This window comes from Lepus europaeus, chromosome 8 (genome assembly GCF_033115175.1).
Source record: "Lepus europaeus isolate LE1 chromosome 8, mLepTim1.pri, whole genome shotgun sequence".
Taxonomy (NCBI): Eukaryota; Metazoa; Chordata; class Mammalia; order Lagomorpha; family Leporidae; genus Lepus; species Lepus europaeus.
Window position 1 is genome coordinate 58681829 of NC_084834.1, and position 19147 is coordinate 58700975.

The 19147-nt window shown below is 40.4% G+C and overlaps 1 protein-coding gene across 1 annotated transcript in view; it reads right to left on the reverse strand.

Annotated features, from left to right (window-relative positions):
- Window positions 1-15253: 15253 nt before the first annotated feature.
- Window positions 15254-19147, reverse strand: part of MYOZ2 (myozenin 2) — a 36539-nt gene continuing 32645 nt past the window's right edge. The window contains exon 6 of the mRNA XM_062199696.1: window positions 15254-15679. Within this exon, the coding sequence (XP_062055680.1) occupies window positions 15445-15679 (235 nt within the window). The 3' untranslated portion in view covers window positions 15254-15444. The remainder of the gene's footprint in view (window positions 15680-19147) is intronic.

Below are 19147 nucleotides of genomic sequence, written 5' to 3' on the forward strand. Positions count from 1 at the left end.
AATATTCTTGTAAAGATTTCTCTGTCAAGAAATTTTCATCACAATGAGTTGAAATCCTCCTGTGAGTAATTTCCACACATTGGTCTTCTTTCTTTCCTCTGTAGCAGCAGAAATTGATACTGTCTTTTCCAAAAGACACTATTTCTGCAGGTGTTTGGGGCGGCCACCTGCATCCCATCTCAGAGTCCTGGATCATCCTCTTCAGATCCAGCTTCCTGTAATGCACACCGTGGGAGGAGCAGATGATGGTCCAGTTACTCGGGTTCCTGCCAGCCATCTGGCTGCTCACTTTGGCCTGCCCTACCCCTAACTGTTGTGGGCATTTGGAGAATGAACCAGCATGGGAGATCTCTTTCTGTTGGTTCCTCTCTTACTTTCAGTCTCACTCTCACTGCGTGCCTTACAAAAAAAAATGAAAATAAATAAAAATTTTAGAAGCCATTATTTTACATTGAAAACATCTTTTGTCTTTTCAAATTAAAAATAGTCTGTTCTTTTAACAATTTTTGAAGGCATAGTAAGTTAAATTAATCCATTCATTCCCTCATTTTTTGATGCTTCACATCATCCTGCCTACAAATAATATTTTAAATTTTATTAATTTATAGTTTATTTTATTTGAAAGGCAGAGAATCAAACATAGCGTTTCCATGCACTAATCCACTCCCCAAATGCCTGCAATAACTGGAACTAGGTCAGGCCAAAGGCAGAAACCTGAACTTAATCTGGGACTCCAGATAGGCAAGGACCCAATTACCTGAGCCATCACCTGCTGCCTCACAGGGCACACATCGGCAGGAAGTACAGTCAAGATTCAAACCAGGAGCTCCGATATGAGATCTGATCATCCCGAGTGGCAACTTAACCACCATGTCCAGTGTCGGCCCACTCCAAAGGATTTAAAGTGGATTGTAGCAGATAATATAAAATAGGGGTCAAATATAAAAAATAAAAAAGAATCAGAGCTTTAGAAAATTAAAATAAGAGTAGAATGTAAAGAATGGCAGCAAAAAAAGAACACCCACAGAAATATGAATGAACTTGTAGTTTATGCTTCAGTTTGACACTGATCTGAAACCAAAAGTGAATAAGATATTTAAATTATCAGTGATAGGAGAACATTTTTCTGTATCATCTAAAATGTTTCTCCCCCAAAATGAGTGTTCATTTAAGGAGGCTTTTATTTATGGTCACCAATAATGACCTCATCAATGTACCCCAGCCAAACACAGTAAAAAGCTTCATATCCAGCCATGTAACTGAATTATAGATGCACTTTTGTTTGTCAACTTCTGGAAAAAAAAATAGTGACCAAAAATAGAAACAGATTTTTGCAATTAGCCTGATTGCAGTTGGGAGAAATACTTTCTTCTCTTAGTTCACTGTGTTTCTATCAGGAAAATTCAAATAAGATTCCTTTAACCTATGTCCCTTTGTTAGCCAGTATAAATTGATATTCAAAATACTTAATATCATAGTTGATTCGTTTCTTTTTAAGAACTGATGTGAAGCCAAATTTCCCAAATCTCAGGACCGTTAGTTTTTCTGGTGACAGCTGCTTATGTTGCCTCAGAGCACAGCCCTCCCCTCATCTGTTTCCTTCATTTCTTTTCCACATCCTATTAGGTTTTGAAGTTTTTCTCTGCATCTCATAATATTCACTCCTACTGCTGTTGCAAAAACATTTTGAACTCTATGCATGGATTTTTCATTTGCATGTCTTTTCCATGAACTTATTGAAGATCCCTCCTATGTAGGTTACTATGAATTGTAGTCACTCTACTGGGCTGTGCAGTTTACCTCTTTTAAGTTCCCTTTCTTCATCTATAAATGAAAGGATTAGATGCATGGTTGTAAATGCTAAAGACTTAAAACTGAAGGGGCCTTTCCTTAGTTGTTATTTAATCTCTAATTATGTGTCAGGAACTAAATGCTTTATTTGGATTTTTTTAACTTTCCCAATGACCCTAAATATGTCAATATTATTAATATGTCAATATTATTAATATATTTACTTCAGACATAATGAAAATGATGTGCCTAGGGCCAGCGCTGTGGCATAGCAGGTAAAGTTGCCTCCTGTAGCACCAGCATCCCTTATGGGCACTGCTTTGAGACCCGGCTGCTCTGCTTCTGATCCAGCTCCCTGCTAATATGCCTGGGAAAACAGTAGAAGATGGCCCAAGTCCTTTGGTCCAGCCCTAGTGGTTGCAGCCATTTGGGGAGTTAAGCAGTGGATGGAAGACTTCTCTCTTTTTCTTTCTCTCTGCCTCTACCTCTCTTTCTCTGTAACTCTGGCTTTCAAATAAATAATAAATCTTTGGGAAAAATGTCTTAACACATTGTCTAGCATAGAGGAGGCATTCAATGATCATAAAGTCAATGACTACAAAAAAGAACAAACCATTTAAGAATGTCTGGTTATAACCAAGGAAGTACAGTAGAGTGAGTAGCAATAAGCACAAGCAAAATACACTATATTAATAGATTTAGAAATAAAGACCAAAAGTATCCGGAGGTCTTAATTATCATAAGATTATTGATTAGGGTTCTTATCTGTAAATACTATTTCTCTTTAATTTTTCTAAAGTATTTTATAGCGTTGTTTTATGTATAATTGTTTAAATTCTTTAGGACCTTTAGAATATTAATTAAATGAGTTTGTAAAAACTGCTCACTGTCCAGATGAGAAAATTTAAGAAATTAAAAAAATTTAATCTCAGGGTATGGAATTACCCAAACTCATGCTTTATAGACCAGTACTGAAATCTAATTCTCAAAACTGAATTTTTCTGGAGTGAAATATTTTCCCTAAAATATTTGGAAGTTTTCCCGGAGATGCTACTTTTGTTTCTTTATATACAGTAAAATTTATTCTATAGAAAAACATCACGATTTTTGGAAATTTATTAAACTTATCTTCCCATTAAACTAACCTTCCCACCCCTTGGCAACGTAAGGAATTTAAGCCTCTGCAACATGTACACACACACACACACACACGCACAGGAGCTCTACACCTTGGATTGACCTGTTTTAAAAACAGTTCTTTAAGAAATACAATAGTAAAGTAACAGAGTGTCTTTCGCTCTTAGCATATTGGCTGAAATACTAAACCCAAAGGAAGTTGCCCTGGGGAGCACATTTCTTTGTAAAGATGACAAAAATATTCAGGGCACCAGTGTTTTCAAGTTGAACTTCCTTATTGAGATTCACTTCACAGTCAAAAGAAAAAAAGGGAAAGAAAGATTTAATATCTAATAAAGAAATGAATTTTAGTGAAAAATATTCAGTGATAGAAATAATTATAAGTCCATATGAAGGCCAAATAGTAAAGTCCTGATTCTATTTCTAATTCTTACTTGTTCATGCTCTTAAACCTTCCGTTCTTTTATCTTAAAATAAGCTCTAAACCTGAAATTGTACTGGAAAGAAACACAAACTAACTCTCATCAAGTTGTATCTCTGGTATGTGTGTTAAAGCCTTTTTGCACATTTTACAAAGTTTTTTTTTTTATTGTTAAGTTGCATTCTACAAGTTTTATTCTGCTAATGTTCAATTTTTTTTAATTCTGAAGAACTGTCCTTATCAAATTGGTTATAATAGTTTTAATCTGATAGAAAGAAGCCAGTTCAGTTGCTAGAAACAGTTCTGGCATGTTTCAAGCAACAACTAGCAGTAGATAGAACAGTAGCTTTCTCACATTTCAAACCACAACAGAATTATCAGTATTGTACATTGTTATCCAGTATCCATGAACATCTATAAAACAGTATAAAAATTTCATGAAACATTTTTATTTCTATGAGAGATGTACTCTGATATTTTATTTTATTCTATTTCACATGCAATGCTTCTGATTGTAAGCAACTAAATTGATTTCTAGAAATGCTAACAGAATACAACTATTAGAAGCAGCAGTATTTGCTCCTTCTTTTTTTTTTTTAAATTAATTTATTTATTTTAAAGGCATAGTGAGAGAGAGAAAGAGAGGGAATCTTCCAGCCGCTAGCTGACTCGCCAGATGGCTGCATCAGCCAGAGCTGGGCAGGACCAAAGCCAGGAGCCAGATGCCTCCTCCAGGTCTCTCACATGGGTGGGGGGGCCCAAGCATCCTCTGCTGCTCCCCCAGGCGCACCACCAGGGAGCTGGATCAGAAGTGGAGCAGCTGGGACTGGAACCAATGCCCATATGGGATGCCAGCACTACAGGCAGCAGCTTCACCCACCACATCACAGCACTGACCCCTGCTCTTCCTTATAATACAGAATGCAAACTCATTCCCATCCAGTTAGGAAAAAAATTCGTTTTGCTTTGATGTTGTCATGTTAACATTTTTTTTCTGATAAAATTGAAATTTCCTAGCATTGCAAAAAATTGCTTTACTCTCTGGCTCTACATTTATCAACATTATTCATTATCCATCATTTTATTTCTCTATGGTTAATAAGCATGGTAGCAAAATTATATATGGCTGTATCTATAAAGATGTAGGTAAATATAAAATCATGTACAACATGTCACCAGAAGATATATAGAAGGAGAGAGAATAAGACAGTGGGAGCAATATCAAATCAGAAGTCAAGATGCTTGAGTCATAATTTTAGGCTTATAACGTGAGATTAGCCTAATTACTTAACAACTCTAATTGACTGAGAATATTGGTCTAGAATATTTCAAGATAATGTCTAATTCTAAAGTTCTTTGATTCTAAGTGAATTGTCTATTTTTATGAAATAGCATGTTTCATTATGCTATTGATACAGTACAGGTAAATTGTACTTGGTAAAATAATAATTTGTTCTTTTTCTTATTTTTATTACCTTTTATAAAATAATGATATCCTTTTTCTATGCTTAACAGGACGCTTAAGTAGGGTACTTCTGAGGGTACAGAATTTTATATATAGTATAGTTCAATATAATTTTATAATTAGGATCATTAATTATAATTAATACATTTATGCATATATGTTTCTGAAAACATAATTTTTCTGTAAAGCTATAGACTTATTATGCAAGAGTTTAATGCAAAGTTGAAGGTTTCAATTTTTCTTTATTTTTAATAAGTTTTGAAGAGTTTGCGAGGAAACATTGGAATTAATCATTTACAGTGTTCACATCTTTTCTATAAATTGAAAGAAAAAATATGTATTTCTTTTTTCTAAGATTTATTTATTTATTCGAAAGTCAGAGTTACATAGAGAGAGGAGAGGCAGAGAGAGAGAGAGATGTCTTCCATCCGCTGGTTCACTCCCCAGTTGGCCACAACGGCAAGAGCTGCACCAATCTGAAGCCAGGAGCCAGGAGCTTCTTCCAGGTCTCCCATTTGGGTGCAGGGGCCCAAGGACTTGGGCCATCTTCCGCTGCTTTCCCAGGCCATAGCAGAGAGCTGGATTGGAAGAGGAGCAGCCAGGACTCGAACCGACACCCATATAACATACCGGCACTGCAGGCGGCAGCTCTCTCTTCTACGCCATAGCGCAGGCCCCAAAATACATATTTCTTAAACAAATGTAATGCATATTCACATTTGACTTTATGTCCCAAAATACATACCAAGCCTGCAGTGCTATAGAAGTCCTGTGTTAAAAAATAAAGTAAAATGGATATTGGGAACTAAGTCCAAAAATTAAGTTTGAGAGGGGCAAGCATTGTGGCACAGTGGGTTAAGCCACTGTTTGAGACTCCTGTATCCCATATCGAAGTGCCTTTGTTCCCGTCCCAGCTACGCTGCTCCTGATTGAGCTTCCTGCTAACGAATCTGTGAGGCAGCAAATACCTGGGTTTCTGCCACCCAAGTGGATGAGTTGGGTGGATTTCATGGCTCCTGGCTTCAGCTTGGCCCATCTCTGGTAGATGGACACTTGGGGAGCAAAACAACAGATGGGTGATCTCTGTTACTCTGCCTTTCAAATAAACAATTTTTTTTTAAAGTTAAGTGTGAGAGTGGAAATATGTGTGGAATCTGGCAAGTATTCCTGCTGCTTATTCAAGGTAAGGTGGGAAAGAAGATGTTTTTTAGCTTGATTGTATTTAGGTGCATTTTCCATCATTTCCTTCTTTCATTGGTTTTGACCTCCTGATGCCTACTTTCTTTAAGCAAGGTGGACAAACACTCCCCAGAACAAGGAATCTATGCCTCAGCGCCGGCTCCAAGAAATAGACTGTTATAGACAGCTCCTAAAGAAAATGTTATGGCTAGGCCGGCACCGCGGCTCAACAGGCTAATCCTCCACCTGCGGCATCAGCACCCGGGGTTCTAGTCCCGGTCAGGGCACTGGATTCTGTCCCGGTTGCTCCTTTTGCAGTCCAGCTCTCTGCTGTGGCCCAGGAGTGCAGTGGAGGATGGCCCAAGTGCTTGGGCCCTGCACCCGCATGGGAGACCAGGAGAAGCATCTGGCTCCTGGCTTCGGATCAGCACTGGCTGCAGCAGCCATTGGGGGGGTGAACCAACGGAAAAGGAAGACCTTTCTCTCTGTCTCTCTCTCTCACTGTCCACTCTGCCTGTCAAAAAAAAAAAAAAAATGTTATGGCAATTTTGATTCTGGGAAACATTGCTAAGGCAATGCTTATCCTAAAAAGGAGGCCACTTTAGTCCTTCTGATTCTATGTGTTTACTGTACTCATTGCTCCAACATATATTTATTCCACATAAAAGTCAAGTATATTCATCCTAAAATAACTCCAGTTTCACTGCTAATCCAACTTAGTTCTAAATGCTTTTCCTTTCTTTCTGGGTGATCTTATTAATGCTGTTTTACTATTACTAACAATAGCTAAGGTTTGTGGAGCATGTACCATGTATCAGGTAGCATACTTTATAAAGCATTAATTTTGAGATACTAATACTCTCCCCATAATTCACATGTTTATTTGACAAATACTCATAGGTACTGTTTTTTGAATATGTGGCAAGCATAGGAATGCTCCCTGCAGATCACCAAAAGCATAACTGACCAAGGGGTCCGCTTGTGCAGCTCAGCTCTACCACTGCATTTGTGCAGAGACCACGCTCCACAGGCTGCTCCTGGGCAGTGACTGACCGTGACAGTGACTAAAACGGGCTGCTTCCAAGAACCTCGCCCTCTCCCGCAACCGGTGATGCTGGCTTAAAGACAACGTAGTAGTGAGCTTCATATCTCCTGTCCTTTTGTACTGGGACAAATATTAAATAGGCAATGACTTGGATTGCTCTGATCTGAACTCAGATCACATATGGCTTTTTGACAGCAGTCTTTCGGAATCTTCCTGAGATTGCAGGGCAGTCTAGAACACTTCCACGCACTTCCCTTTGATGTCTGCTGGCTTTCCCAGCCTTCTTAATTAAAAAAAAATTTTTTTTTGAAAGACACAGAGAGATCTTCCATATGTTGGTTCACTCCCACAAATGCCCATATTAGCTAGGGCATTGCCAAAACCTTAAGCCCACAGCTCAGTCTGGATCTCCCGTGTCGGGGACAGGGACACAAGTACTTAAGCTACTATTTGCTGCCTCCCAGTGTACCCATAAACAGGAAACTGAATCTGGAGTGGAGCTGGGACTCAAACCAAGCTATCCAGTAGGGATGTGATCATCTCAAGGAGCATCTTAATTGCTGCACCAAATACCCACCCCTCCCAGCCTTTCATTACTCCGAGGCTATTTTCCTTCACATACATAATAAGCATTTCTCCTAATAAAATTACGTGGGGAAAAAAAGAAGCCAACTGTGTGTTCTTATTCCTACATTGGGCCTGCTGGATCTTGTTTGTTTGTTTGTTTATGTGGCAGAGAGACAGAAAGAGAGAGGGAGAGTGAGCCCGTTTCCTCTGGTTCATTCCCCCAAATGCTCGCAAAAGCTGAAGCCAGGAGCCAGCAGTTCAATCCAGGTCTCCCATGTCAGTAGCAGGAACCCAATTACTTGAACCATCACTACTGCCTCCCAAGTGTACACTAACAGGAAGCTTCAGTCAGGAACCAAAGCTGGAAATTGAACCCAGACATCTTAACCACTAAGCTAAATACCCACCCTATTCTCATGAAATCCTTGCATGTTAATGCCACCTTGTCGTTTGCTTTTCAGAAGATCTATACTAACACATTATGTTAGGAAATAATAAGTGTAGAAGAAAAATGAAACACAGCAAGTGTTCAGAAATGTGCTTTTTTAAGGAAGAATGATCAGGAAAGGATTCAGGAGGAAGTGGGAGAAAACCATGACTTAAGAAGTAAATCTCTTGAGGTTGGTGCTGTGGCATAGTAGGTTAAGCATCCACCTGCTGCACCAGCAGCAGTTTGAGTCCAGGCTGCTTCACTTCTGATCCAGCTCCCTGTTGATGGCTAGGAAAGCAGTAGAAGATAGCCCAAGAGCTTGGACCCCTGCATCCACGTGGGAGAGGGAAAGAAGCTCCTGGCTTCTGGCTTCGGAGCAGCCCAGCTCTGGCAATTGCAGCCATTTGGGCAGTAAACAAGCAAAAGAAAGCCCTTGCTCCCTGTCTCTCCTTCTTTCTGTCTGTAACAGAAATAAATAAATAAATAAATCTTTTTAAAAAAGAAGAAATAAATCTCTTTATATCATCAGTATGCAGTCTATCAGCATGTAAATTTCTTACTTAAAAGATGACACCTAGGACCAACATTGTGGTGCAGCAGGTAAGACCATCCACCACCTGCCACACCAGCATCCCACATGGGCACCTGTTTGTGTCCCTGTAGCTCAACTTCCCATCCAGCTCCCTGCTAATAGCCTGGGAAACTAGCAGAAGATGGCCCAAGTGCTTGGGCCCCTACCACCCATGTAGGAGACCTGTATGAACCTTCTGGCTACTGCACCTGGCCCAGCCCTGGCCATTGCGACCATCTGGGGAGTAAAGCAGCAGATGGAAGATCTCTCTGTCTCTCCCTCCTTCTCTATAACTCTGACATTCAAAATCTTTTTTTTTAAAGGGGACACCTTTGAACACAATTGTTTTTATATATTATTTGTGAATAATAAGAAAATATAATGACACTATCTAGTTGGGTGGCAATCCAAATCAAACAGCTGTGCGTATGTAGACAAAAGTACTTCAGAAAGGGCGAGGAAAAGGCTTCAGAAACCATAAAATAACATAACTAGCTTTTGAGCAGCCTAGACTGTATTTCCTTTCAGCCCACTTGATTCTGGCCTTCCCATTTTCCCTCTATTCTTTTCTATTTATTTTGCTAGTGAGCTGGCGGCATCTGTACTAATTCTTCAGTCAGCAGTTGTAAAATAGGGAGTGACATTGAATTTATCTTTTTTCCCTTCTGTTCTTTTCCAGTCCTATTTCCTGAAATGTCTCCACTGCCTAAGTTGTCATTAAAATGTGTTTCAAAACATCGCACAATACCGAATAATAAACCAATTCTTATTTGAGTCTGAATGATGACATCTTAGAAATGAGAAGTCTTTCTCTCTTTGTCCATGGCGACCAAATCTTGCTCTTGAAATCCCATTCCAATGAGAAGCCAAGGGAAATTTATGTCCTGGGTCAAAATCTAGCTACTCTGTCTAAGAAGTTCAAACAGGGACACACATTTTTATTGATCTAATAACATCTCATTTTAAGCCATTGAGATTGTTACACAATTTTTTTTTTCTTTTTTTTCTTAGTTCTGGAAAGTTTAGCTTTTTTAAATCCTTCTAATTTTTAAACAATTCTTTGACACCTTTCCAACGAGCTTTGATCGGTCAGTGTGGAATGGATTCCTGTTGCTTGTTCTTCTGGTAGAAGCCTGGCACTCTCTCACCTTCATGGAAGGAGCTCTGCCCTTCTTCCTACAGAATAGGGCATGTGGAGGGCAAAAGCATTTTTCATATGAAAAGGAGTATTCAAAGCAGTACTTGCCTAAGCTCCACAGAGAGCAGTTGTGGCTGAGAAGCTGCAGTGATGTCATGTACGTTTTATCTTGCATAAGCAGCACAGTGAGGAAATTCCAGAATTAATAAGTCTGCTGGTACAGCTGTGCCCTGAGTTGAAAAGTTCAGGATGTTCTTTTCACCCTCATGACTGGACATTTTGCTCCATATTCGCCTTTTGCAAGAGTAGTTGGCTCACTCCTCTTCCAAGCTGCTCAAACATTCATGAATGAGTCCATTTAGAAAATATAAAATTTCAAATGGATGCAATAAATGGTCATTATGACTACAAACTATTGTCTACATTTGGCTTGATTTTCATAATAAGCAACAAATAGTTACTTAGAATTTTCAAGTCTTTCAAATATTGATTTAAGATATGGAAAATACTAACTTTGAAAAGTAATTAAAGGAGGGTCAGTACCATGGTACAATGGATTAAGCCACCCTCTGCAGTGCCAGCATCCCATACGGGAACCAGTTCAAGTTGTGGCTCCTCTCCTCCCATCCAGCTCCCTGCTAATGCTCATGGGAAAGCAGCAGAGGATGGCCCAAGTCCTTGGGCCTCTGCACCTATGTGGAAGACACAAAAGAAGTTCTTGGCACCTGGCTTTGGCATGGCCTAGCCCTGGCCCTTGTGGCCATTTGGGGAGTGAACCAGTGGATAGATTTCTTGCTTTGTCTCTCCTTTCTCTTTCTGTAACTCTGACTTTGAAATAAACAAACAAATCTTTTAAATAAAAAGTGATTAAAGGGAATAAAGAGTTGAAATCTGTGTTTGGCCTTTTCATATGCCATCTAGCTATTAATGCAACTCTAGTTATTATTTACAGGACATTTGGTCAGCTGATCATCAGTGCTACCAATGAGATGGGGAGAAATTAATGCTAAATAATCAGATGAAATACTATTTTGGGGTATAATTTCATGACCCAGAGTCTGTTAAGCCATATCATGGGAATTGGAAGAGTTTCCTCTAAGTTCTGAATTGTCAAAAATATGTTCATTCCAAGACATGGTTTTGGTATGTTATTATACTACAGAATTTCTTTTAGCCTTGTGATTATTAATGTCTTTAAAAATTTTTATGTACTTATCCGAGAGACAGAGACACAGAGAAAGAGACAGATACATAGAGAGAGCTCGTATCCTCCCCAGATGCCAGCAATGGCAGAGTGGGCCAGTGCTGAGGCTCTCAAATGGGACTTCGGTTCAGGTCTCCCATTTGGGTGATAGTAACCCAATTGCTTGAGCCATCACGACAACCTCAGAGGGTCTGCATAACAGAAAGCTGCAGCCAGGAGCCAGAGCTGCAAACCAAATCCAGGTACTCTGACGTAGCACACGGGTGCTTTAAACTAACCTGAAAATCTGCCTCATCTTGTATTTCTTGGTTTCCCCCTCCTCCCTCCTTTCATAAAAGAGGAAAGAAAAAGAAGATTACATAGGTCAAAAGAGTGTAAAATACTGAGCACCAGTGAGCAGGTTTAGTCAGAGTTCACGTTTATGCTTCTGTAATTTCAAAATTAAGTAAATGCGCATTGCTTGTTTTATTTATTTTCAATACAGCCTGAAAGTTCACCTTTTTAGAGCTGAGTGCCTGTATGACCTTGAACTCGAAAATTACTCAATTTATTACTGTGTTTGCCCAAATCTAAAATAATAGAGATTTTTTAAAAAAGTAATGTCTAGATGGAATGAAAGAGTTTAAGGCTGATTTTTTTCTGAAAGAGAAGTTATAAGCCATGATTTTTTTAGAACACATGTCTTACAGACAGATTTACCAAGTTCTTCTTATGAGACAGACTTATTTCAAGACATGTTAATCCTCTGAGGGTTACTTTTCTTATATACAATTGAGATTATTGGGACTGGAGTTCTGCACAATAATTAAACTACTGTGTGGATGTCTGCATACCATATTGGAGTGCCTGGTTCAAGTCCCAGCTACTCTACTTCTGAACCAGCTTCCTGCTAATGCATACCCTTGGGAGGCAACAGATGATGGCTCAAGTATTTGAGTCTCTGCCACCCATGTGGAAGATCTGGATGGAGTTCAGGGCTCCTGGCTTTGGCCTGGCCCAGCCTTGGCTGTTGTGGGTATTTGGTGAGTGAACCAGTAAATGGAGGATCTCTCTCGATCTGTCCTGTTTATCTGGTTTTCAAATGAAATAATAATAGCTCAAAGTCTTTTTATATAGGAAACATGAGCAACTGGCACTGTGGCATAGCAAGTAAAGTCGCTGCTGGCATCCCATACGGGCACTGCTTGATGTCCCGGCTGCTCCACTTCTGATCAGCTCTCTGTTAATGCACCTGGGAAAGCAGCTGAAGATAGTCCAAGACCTTGGGCCCCTGCACCCAGAAGAAGCTCCTAGCTCCTGGCTTTGGATAGGCCCAGCTCTAGCCTTTGCAGCTATTTGGGGAGTGAACCAGCGTATTGAAGACCTCTCTCTCTCTCTCTCTCTGCCTCTCTATAACTCTACCTTTCAAATAAATAAAATATTTTTTAAAAAAAGGATATAAAAGTTTTTATGTTGAGATCTTTTATAATAGTTTTCTCACAGGATATCTGTAAACATAAAATAATGGTAAATATATATGTATTAAGTTGCCGCTATAAAGCAGTGAGTATAGTGCTTGACATTCACTAGTCCATCCGTTATTTTCATCTGTTTTGATAATACGACTCTTTTTTCTGTATTTCATGTATGTAAATGCAAGTGGAAAAAATCCCACAATTTTTCTGCTGTTCTAAAAAGACTTTCATATTTCTTCTGACTTTGAAAGATTTGGCTGTTTTTCAGGTCAATGGAAAATCCATTCAAAATTCCTTCTGGATTCTTAGTGGTGCAGCAACCAGAACAAAATTTTGGCATTTCTAAAAGTGTCAGCTGAGGTAGAATTAATAGATGCTTCCAGGAAAATAAGAAATAGGAGAGTAAACAGAAGGTTAGCTTTTCATTTTCTACCCAATCTTCAAAAAAAAGAAAGGAAAAGAAAAAGAAAAAACACTTTGGGTTTTCCCATTTTAAGTACTTTTTCATGACACTTGGGAAAAATGTTTCATAACTAACATGTTCAATTGCTAGTCCCCTTTTCAGTAGTTGACAGATTAAACATCATATAGTTTAATTATGCATATTTGGAGATGGTTGAAATCATGCAATTCCATTTCACTAAAAAATAGTGACTCACTCCATGATGTTATATAGAATTAAGCCATTTTATCAAAATGCATGATAGGATTTTTTAAAGATTTATTTATTTATTTATTTATTTATTTAAAAGGCAGAGTTACAGAAAGGTGGAGGCAAAGAGAGCAGTCTTCCATCCCCTAGTTCATTCCCCAGATGGCCACAATGGCTGGAGCTGGGCTAATCCAAAGCCAGGAGCCAGGATCTTCTTCTGGGTCTCCCAAACAGGTGCAGGGGCCCAAAGACTTAGGCCATCTTCTACTGCTTTCCCAGATCATTAGCAGAGAGCTGGATTGGATGTGGAGCAGCCAGGGCTTGAACCAGCGCCCATATGGTATGTTGGCACTGCAGGAGGTGGCTTTACCATCTATGCTACAGCGCTGGTCCCTAGAATATGATTTTTTTTTTTTTTTATGATTGAAATAATCGGGGGCCAGAGCTGTGTCATGTTAGGCTAAGCCTCTCTGCCTGAGGCACTGGCATCCCATATGAGCACTGGTTCGTGTCCCGGCTACTCCTCTTCCAATCCAGCTTTCTGCCGATGACCTGGGAAAGCAGTAGTGGATGGCTTGAGTGAACCCCTGCATCCACATGGGGGACCCGGAGGAAGCTCCCAGGATTGGCTCAGCCATTTGGGGAGTGAACCAGTATATGGAGGACCTCTGTCTCTCTCTCTCTGTTACTCTACCTGTCAAATACATAAATAAAATCTTCTTAAAAATGTTTAAATAAGATAAAAATAATCAAAAATATGGCATGATGGGAACCTCATATATAGTTTATCACAGATGCCAATAGGTAAACATTAAAATTTCTCATGGTCACCAGAAAGGAAGCCCCCAACCATTTTTCACATCAACAATACCTGTTCATCATCTTCTATGGTTTTCATCTCTGAAAAAAAAATTAATGTCATTTTATGTGAGAGGCAGAGATTGGGGTGGGGTTAGGGAGACAAAGAGAGTTCTTTCATCTGCTCATTTACTCCCCCAAATGCCCAAACAGCCAGGGCTGTGTCAGGCTGAAGCCTGGACTGTGGAGCCTCCTCTGGGTCTCCCCCACGGGTATCATGGACCCAAGTAAGTAACTGAGCCATCATCTGTTGCCTCTCAGGGTGCCCACCAGCAGAAAGCCACATGGGAAGTAGAGGAACTAGGACTCCAACCTGGCACTCCTGTATGTGCATCCCAATCAGCATCCTAACCACTGTGCCAAATGCCCATTCCACTTTCTCTCTCTCTCTCTCTCTCTCTCTCTCTCTCTCTCTCTTTAAGATTTATTTTATTTAGTTGAAAGGCAAAATTACAAAGAGAGGTAGAGACAGAGACAGAGAGGTCTTCCATCTGCTGGTTCACTCCCTAAATGGCCACAATGACTGGGGCTGGGCCAGGCCAGAGTCAGGAGCCGGGAGCTTTATCCAGGTCTCCCATGTGGGTGCAGAAGCCCAAAGACTTGGGCCATCTTCCACTGCTTTCCCAGGCCATTAGCATAGAGCTGGATCGGAAAAAGAGCAGTCAGTACTCGAACTCGTGCTCATATAGGATGCTGGAGCTGCAGGCGGCGGCTTCAACCCATTGCACCACAGTGCTGGCCCTCTACTTTTGTCTCCTAAATAAAACTCTGAGGGAGTCTGCACACTGTGCATTGTATTTTGATGATAGGGTCTACTTGAAAAATGTATTCTGGAGTAAGTCTTATTAAAGAAACAAAGATTAGCCGGCGCCGCGGCTCACTAGGCTAATCCTCCGCCTTGCAGCGCCGGCACACCGGGTTCTAGTCCCGGTCGGGGCACCGGATTCTGTCCCGGTTGCCCCTCTTCCAGGCCAGCTCTCTGCTGTGGCCAGGGAGTGCAGTGGAGGATGGCCCAAGTGCTTGGGTCCTGCACCCCATGGGAGACCAGGATAAGCCCCTGGCTCCTGCCATCGGATCAGCGCGGTGCGCTGGCCGCAGCGCGCCAACCACGGCGGCCATTGGAGGGTGAAACAACGGCAAAAAGGAAGACCTTTCTCTGTCTCTCTCTCTCACTGTCCACTCTGCCTGTCAAAAAAAAAAAACAAAAAAACAAAAAAACAAAAAAACAAAAAAAACAAAGATTAAACCCTTTGTTAGTTACTCTTCCATGTGAACTATCACAACGAAAAAGCTGGATTGTTTAAATTAGTTGAAATAAAATTACAAATAAAGATGCATGAGTTAAAAGCTTTTTAAAATAAGATTTTAATTGTTGATCTGAGATTGAAATTGAATGCCATACAAGAAAAATTGCTACATCTTTATTAATTTACTGCTGCTAATGAAGAATGTAAGTGGCTTTGCCAGTAAATAGTATAATAAAACAGAAACTTTTATATTTATATGGTTTTGTAGCTCATACACCTTTCTTTTCATAGGTCTTCAGATTCTGGTACAGTGGCTTCCTCCGTGGGTTCAGTTGTTATCACTATGGGGATATTCTCAGATATCCACCCCTTAGGAGTCCTGTTAAAGGACCGTCTGCCAGAAAGAGGATTAGAAAAGACCATGAACCTGGGATCTGTTAGCAGGAGTAGCTCAAAATCTGGAACTTTGAATTTAACCATTTTTGATGCTTTTTCAAAACCTCCAAATGGGGTGGCAACCCTGTGGGAAATGAAAAAGGAATGTTAATTAATGTTCAAATTTATTTGCTAGAACGTCAAAAAGAATTGAATTCATAGTGCTATGAGCACACTATTATGCTCTATTCTAAGTATGGTTGTCAATTTTCAACCTCTGAGGCAAAGGTTTTCATGTAAGGACCGTACCTTTAGGATAAAAACAGATATTTAGTAACAGATCAGTGTAAAATATATTTTTTATGTATCTTTCATTTGGGACTAGCCTATTTCATATATCCAGAGCTCCTCACAAACTTTTCTCACCTTTGTGCCTCTGCTAACGTTTTCCCTTTGGATGATGTTTCTTCCCTGCCTTTTTCTGCACTTGCACATGTCCTGTGCCCTTTTTTTCTGCCAGCTTCTCTCCAACTAGCCCAGACCTCACTTCCTTTGCCAAATCCCTGTAGAATGGACTGCATTCTGTTCATCATTTGGTGCTTGTCCTATGGTACTTTGTGCTGTCAGCTTCACTTTTAAGAATATAGTTTGGTTTGAGGCATCTGATCTCTAAAGTCTTTAGGGAAAGAAGCATGTCTTTTGCATTGTTCAGTCTCCACCTCAAAAACCTCAAAAATACCTCCATTTGGCCAGCGCCGTGGCTTAACAGGCTAATCCTCCGCCTTGCGGCGCCGGCACACCAGGTTCTAGTCCCGGTTGGGGCGCCGGATTCTATCCCAGTTGCCCCTCTTCCAGGCCAGCTCTCTGCTATGGCCCGGGAAGGCAGTGGAGGATGGCCCAAGTGCTTGGGCCCTGCACCCACATGGGAGACCGGGAGAAGTGCCTGGCTCCTGGCTTCGGATCAGCACGATGTGCCGGCCGCAGCGGCCATTGGAGGGTGAACTAACAGCAAAAGAAAGACCTTTCTCTCTGTCTCTCTCTCACTATCCACTCTGCCTGTCAAAAAAAAAAAAACAAAAAAAAAAAAACAAAAACCTCCATTTGTCCCCTAAATAAAATCCAGCTTCTATATCTTGGTATTTAGGGCCCCACATAACTTTCCAGCTTTGTTTGATTTAGGCATTAATTTATTTGTTTCCTCAGTGCCATGCACAGTTCTAAGTGAACAATATAGTCAAAGTTCCAACTGCTCTATTGTAGTGAAGCAGACAGAAAACAAACATAAACATACAGAAAAGCACTTAATAGTGGTGAAGAGCCATGTAGAAAATTAAAATAGGGTGAAACACTAGTAAACAGTGGAATGACTAGTTGCTGTGGATTGAATCATCAGGGAGGACTTCTCTGGACATTTAAACTGCCACCTGTAGGGCAGAAGTCAGCTGCATACAGGCTGACCAGGGCACAGCAGATTTCCAGTAGAGGGACTGGCTAAGGCCAGGAGCCTACGGCAGATGTAATGTTGGCATGCTCAGAACAAGAAAGAGGCCTGTTCACTCAGTTGTAGATGAGGGTGGGGCAGCGGGAAGAAGAGACAGAGACCAAATTGTGTGGAGCTTTGTCCAAGTAAGGAATATGGACTGCCTTCAAAGGATGGCACCATTGTGGGGGGTTCTACAGGGCAGGAATATAATCGGGTCAAGATGTATGAAGATCATTCAGGCCGCTGCGGCTGTGTGAACAGATTCTAAGAAGACTAGTGTAGATGGAGGGAAGATGCTACAGTAGTTCAAGTGGGAACTGAAGTCTTGGATTCAAGATGTTTTCTGTGAAGATGAACAAAAGCAGGTAGCTTCAGGATCTATTTAAGAGGTAGACTCAACAGAATTTGCTGCTAAATTGCAAGTGAAATGGAAAGATCAACTCCTAGGCTTACAATTTTAGCAACTGAGAGAAGACTGATAGAAGAACAGGCTTGGTGTATGGGTGGAAACTGTGCTTTAGACATGACATTTGAAGAGGTAAATCACGTAGTTTTTGCCGTTTTCACTTTCCTGCACACTTTGTTCCATCCAAAGGAGATAACGACCTGCTCTGCCCATTTATGCATGTCTAACCCAGTGCCTGTGCTCATTCTCACTCTCACTCTCTCTATCTCTCTCTCGTTTCTCTGCATGGACTTTCTGACTCTTATCACTACATACTAATTCCCCTTTAAGGTATGTATATACCGAGGGCACTCCATTATGTGATGCAAAGAAATGGGATGCAGGCCTTCCAAACCATGGCTTAATCCACAATGCCTGCCGCCTCCCCCCTTTTAGGTTTTAGTTCACATTTAACTTTCTCCTTGACTCTTTTCCTACCTCCCACAACAGAAGTAAGCTCTCCTCCTCTAGTTCCCACAGACTATTTTCACCTCTTCTGTAACTCTGTTTTCATCTTTCATGATATCCACTGGTATGTCTGTTTTATTTCTTACCAGGCCGCATTACAAAAGGATTGGAATTCTCTGTGATGTAACTTTGTGACTTATTACAATATACTTGTATGATACATTGTACCTAGAAGGTCCTCATAAACATTTAGACAATAGAAACTGGCAAGACAACATACTGGCAGATTCTCCAAAATTGTGAGGAAGATTATTTAGAAGCCTGAAAGAGATCTCACTTTCTCTGTAGCTCAATTAGTTTTCTGTCTTTTTTTGAATATCTGAATATCAGGATGTCCTGTATTAAAGTAGTAATAAAGGCATTTATATGTACAATGTGCCACAAATGTGATTGCATTACTTGTTAGTTGTTTCAATTGAATCTTTTTCTCACCAAATTGAGTTTACTCTGTCCAAAGGAACAATGCTGCATTCACTGTCTTGTATCTTCCCATAGTTACAGTGTGTGCAGCTTCTGTATCAAAAGTTGCCTTTTTATGCTTAGTTACCACTCTATCTTGGTCCCATTATCCACCAAGTTGGGAATTTTGACAGAGATGGAAAGACCTGAGTAAGAAGCATACAAACTGTTGAAAAAAAATGGAGAGTGAGCAACAGAAGTTCAAGTTCTCTGCCACAAATCCTTGACCCAACCAATCTGATAAGAGCTAAAGGGGTTGGTGCTGTGGCTTTGTAGGTTAAGCTTCTGCCTGCAGCACAGCCATTCCATATGGGAGCTGGTTCATGTCCCGCTGCTCCTCTTCTGATCCAGCTTTCTGCTTATGGTCTGGGAAGCAGTGAAGTATATGGCCCATGTGCTTGGGCCCCTACACCCATGTAGGAGACCCTAAAGAAGTTCCTGGCTCCTAGTTTCAGATCAGCCCAACTAGGTGATTGTGGCCATTTGGAGAGTGAACCAGCAGATGCAAAACTTCTCTCTCTCTCTCTCTCTCTCTGTCTGTCTGTAACTCTACCTCTCAAATATATAAATAAATCTTTTAATACAAAGATAAAGATGACTGTTGCTAATAATATTGAATGTTAGCACAGCCTGTGAGAACAGCAGGTGTAAAGTGCTCACTGTCACATTTTATTTCAAAATGTCCTTATGTTGCTTTTAAATTGCCATATAATTTGACACTCTCCTTTAAAAAATATTATTATACGCAGAGGAGAAAG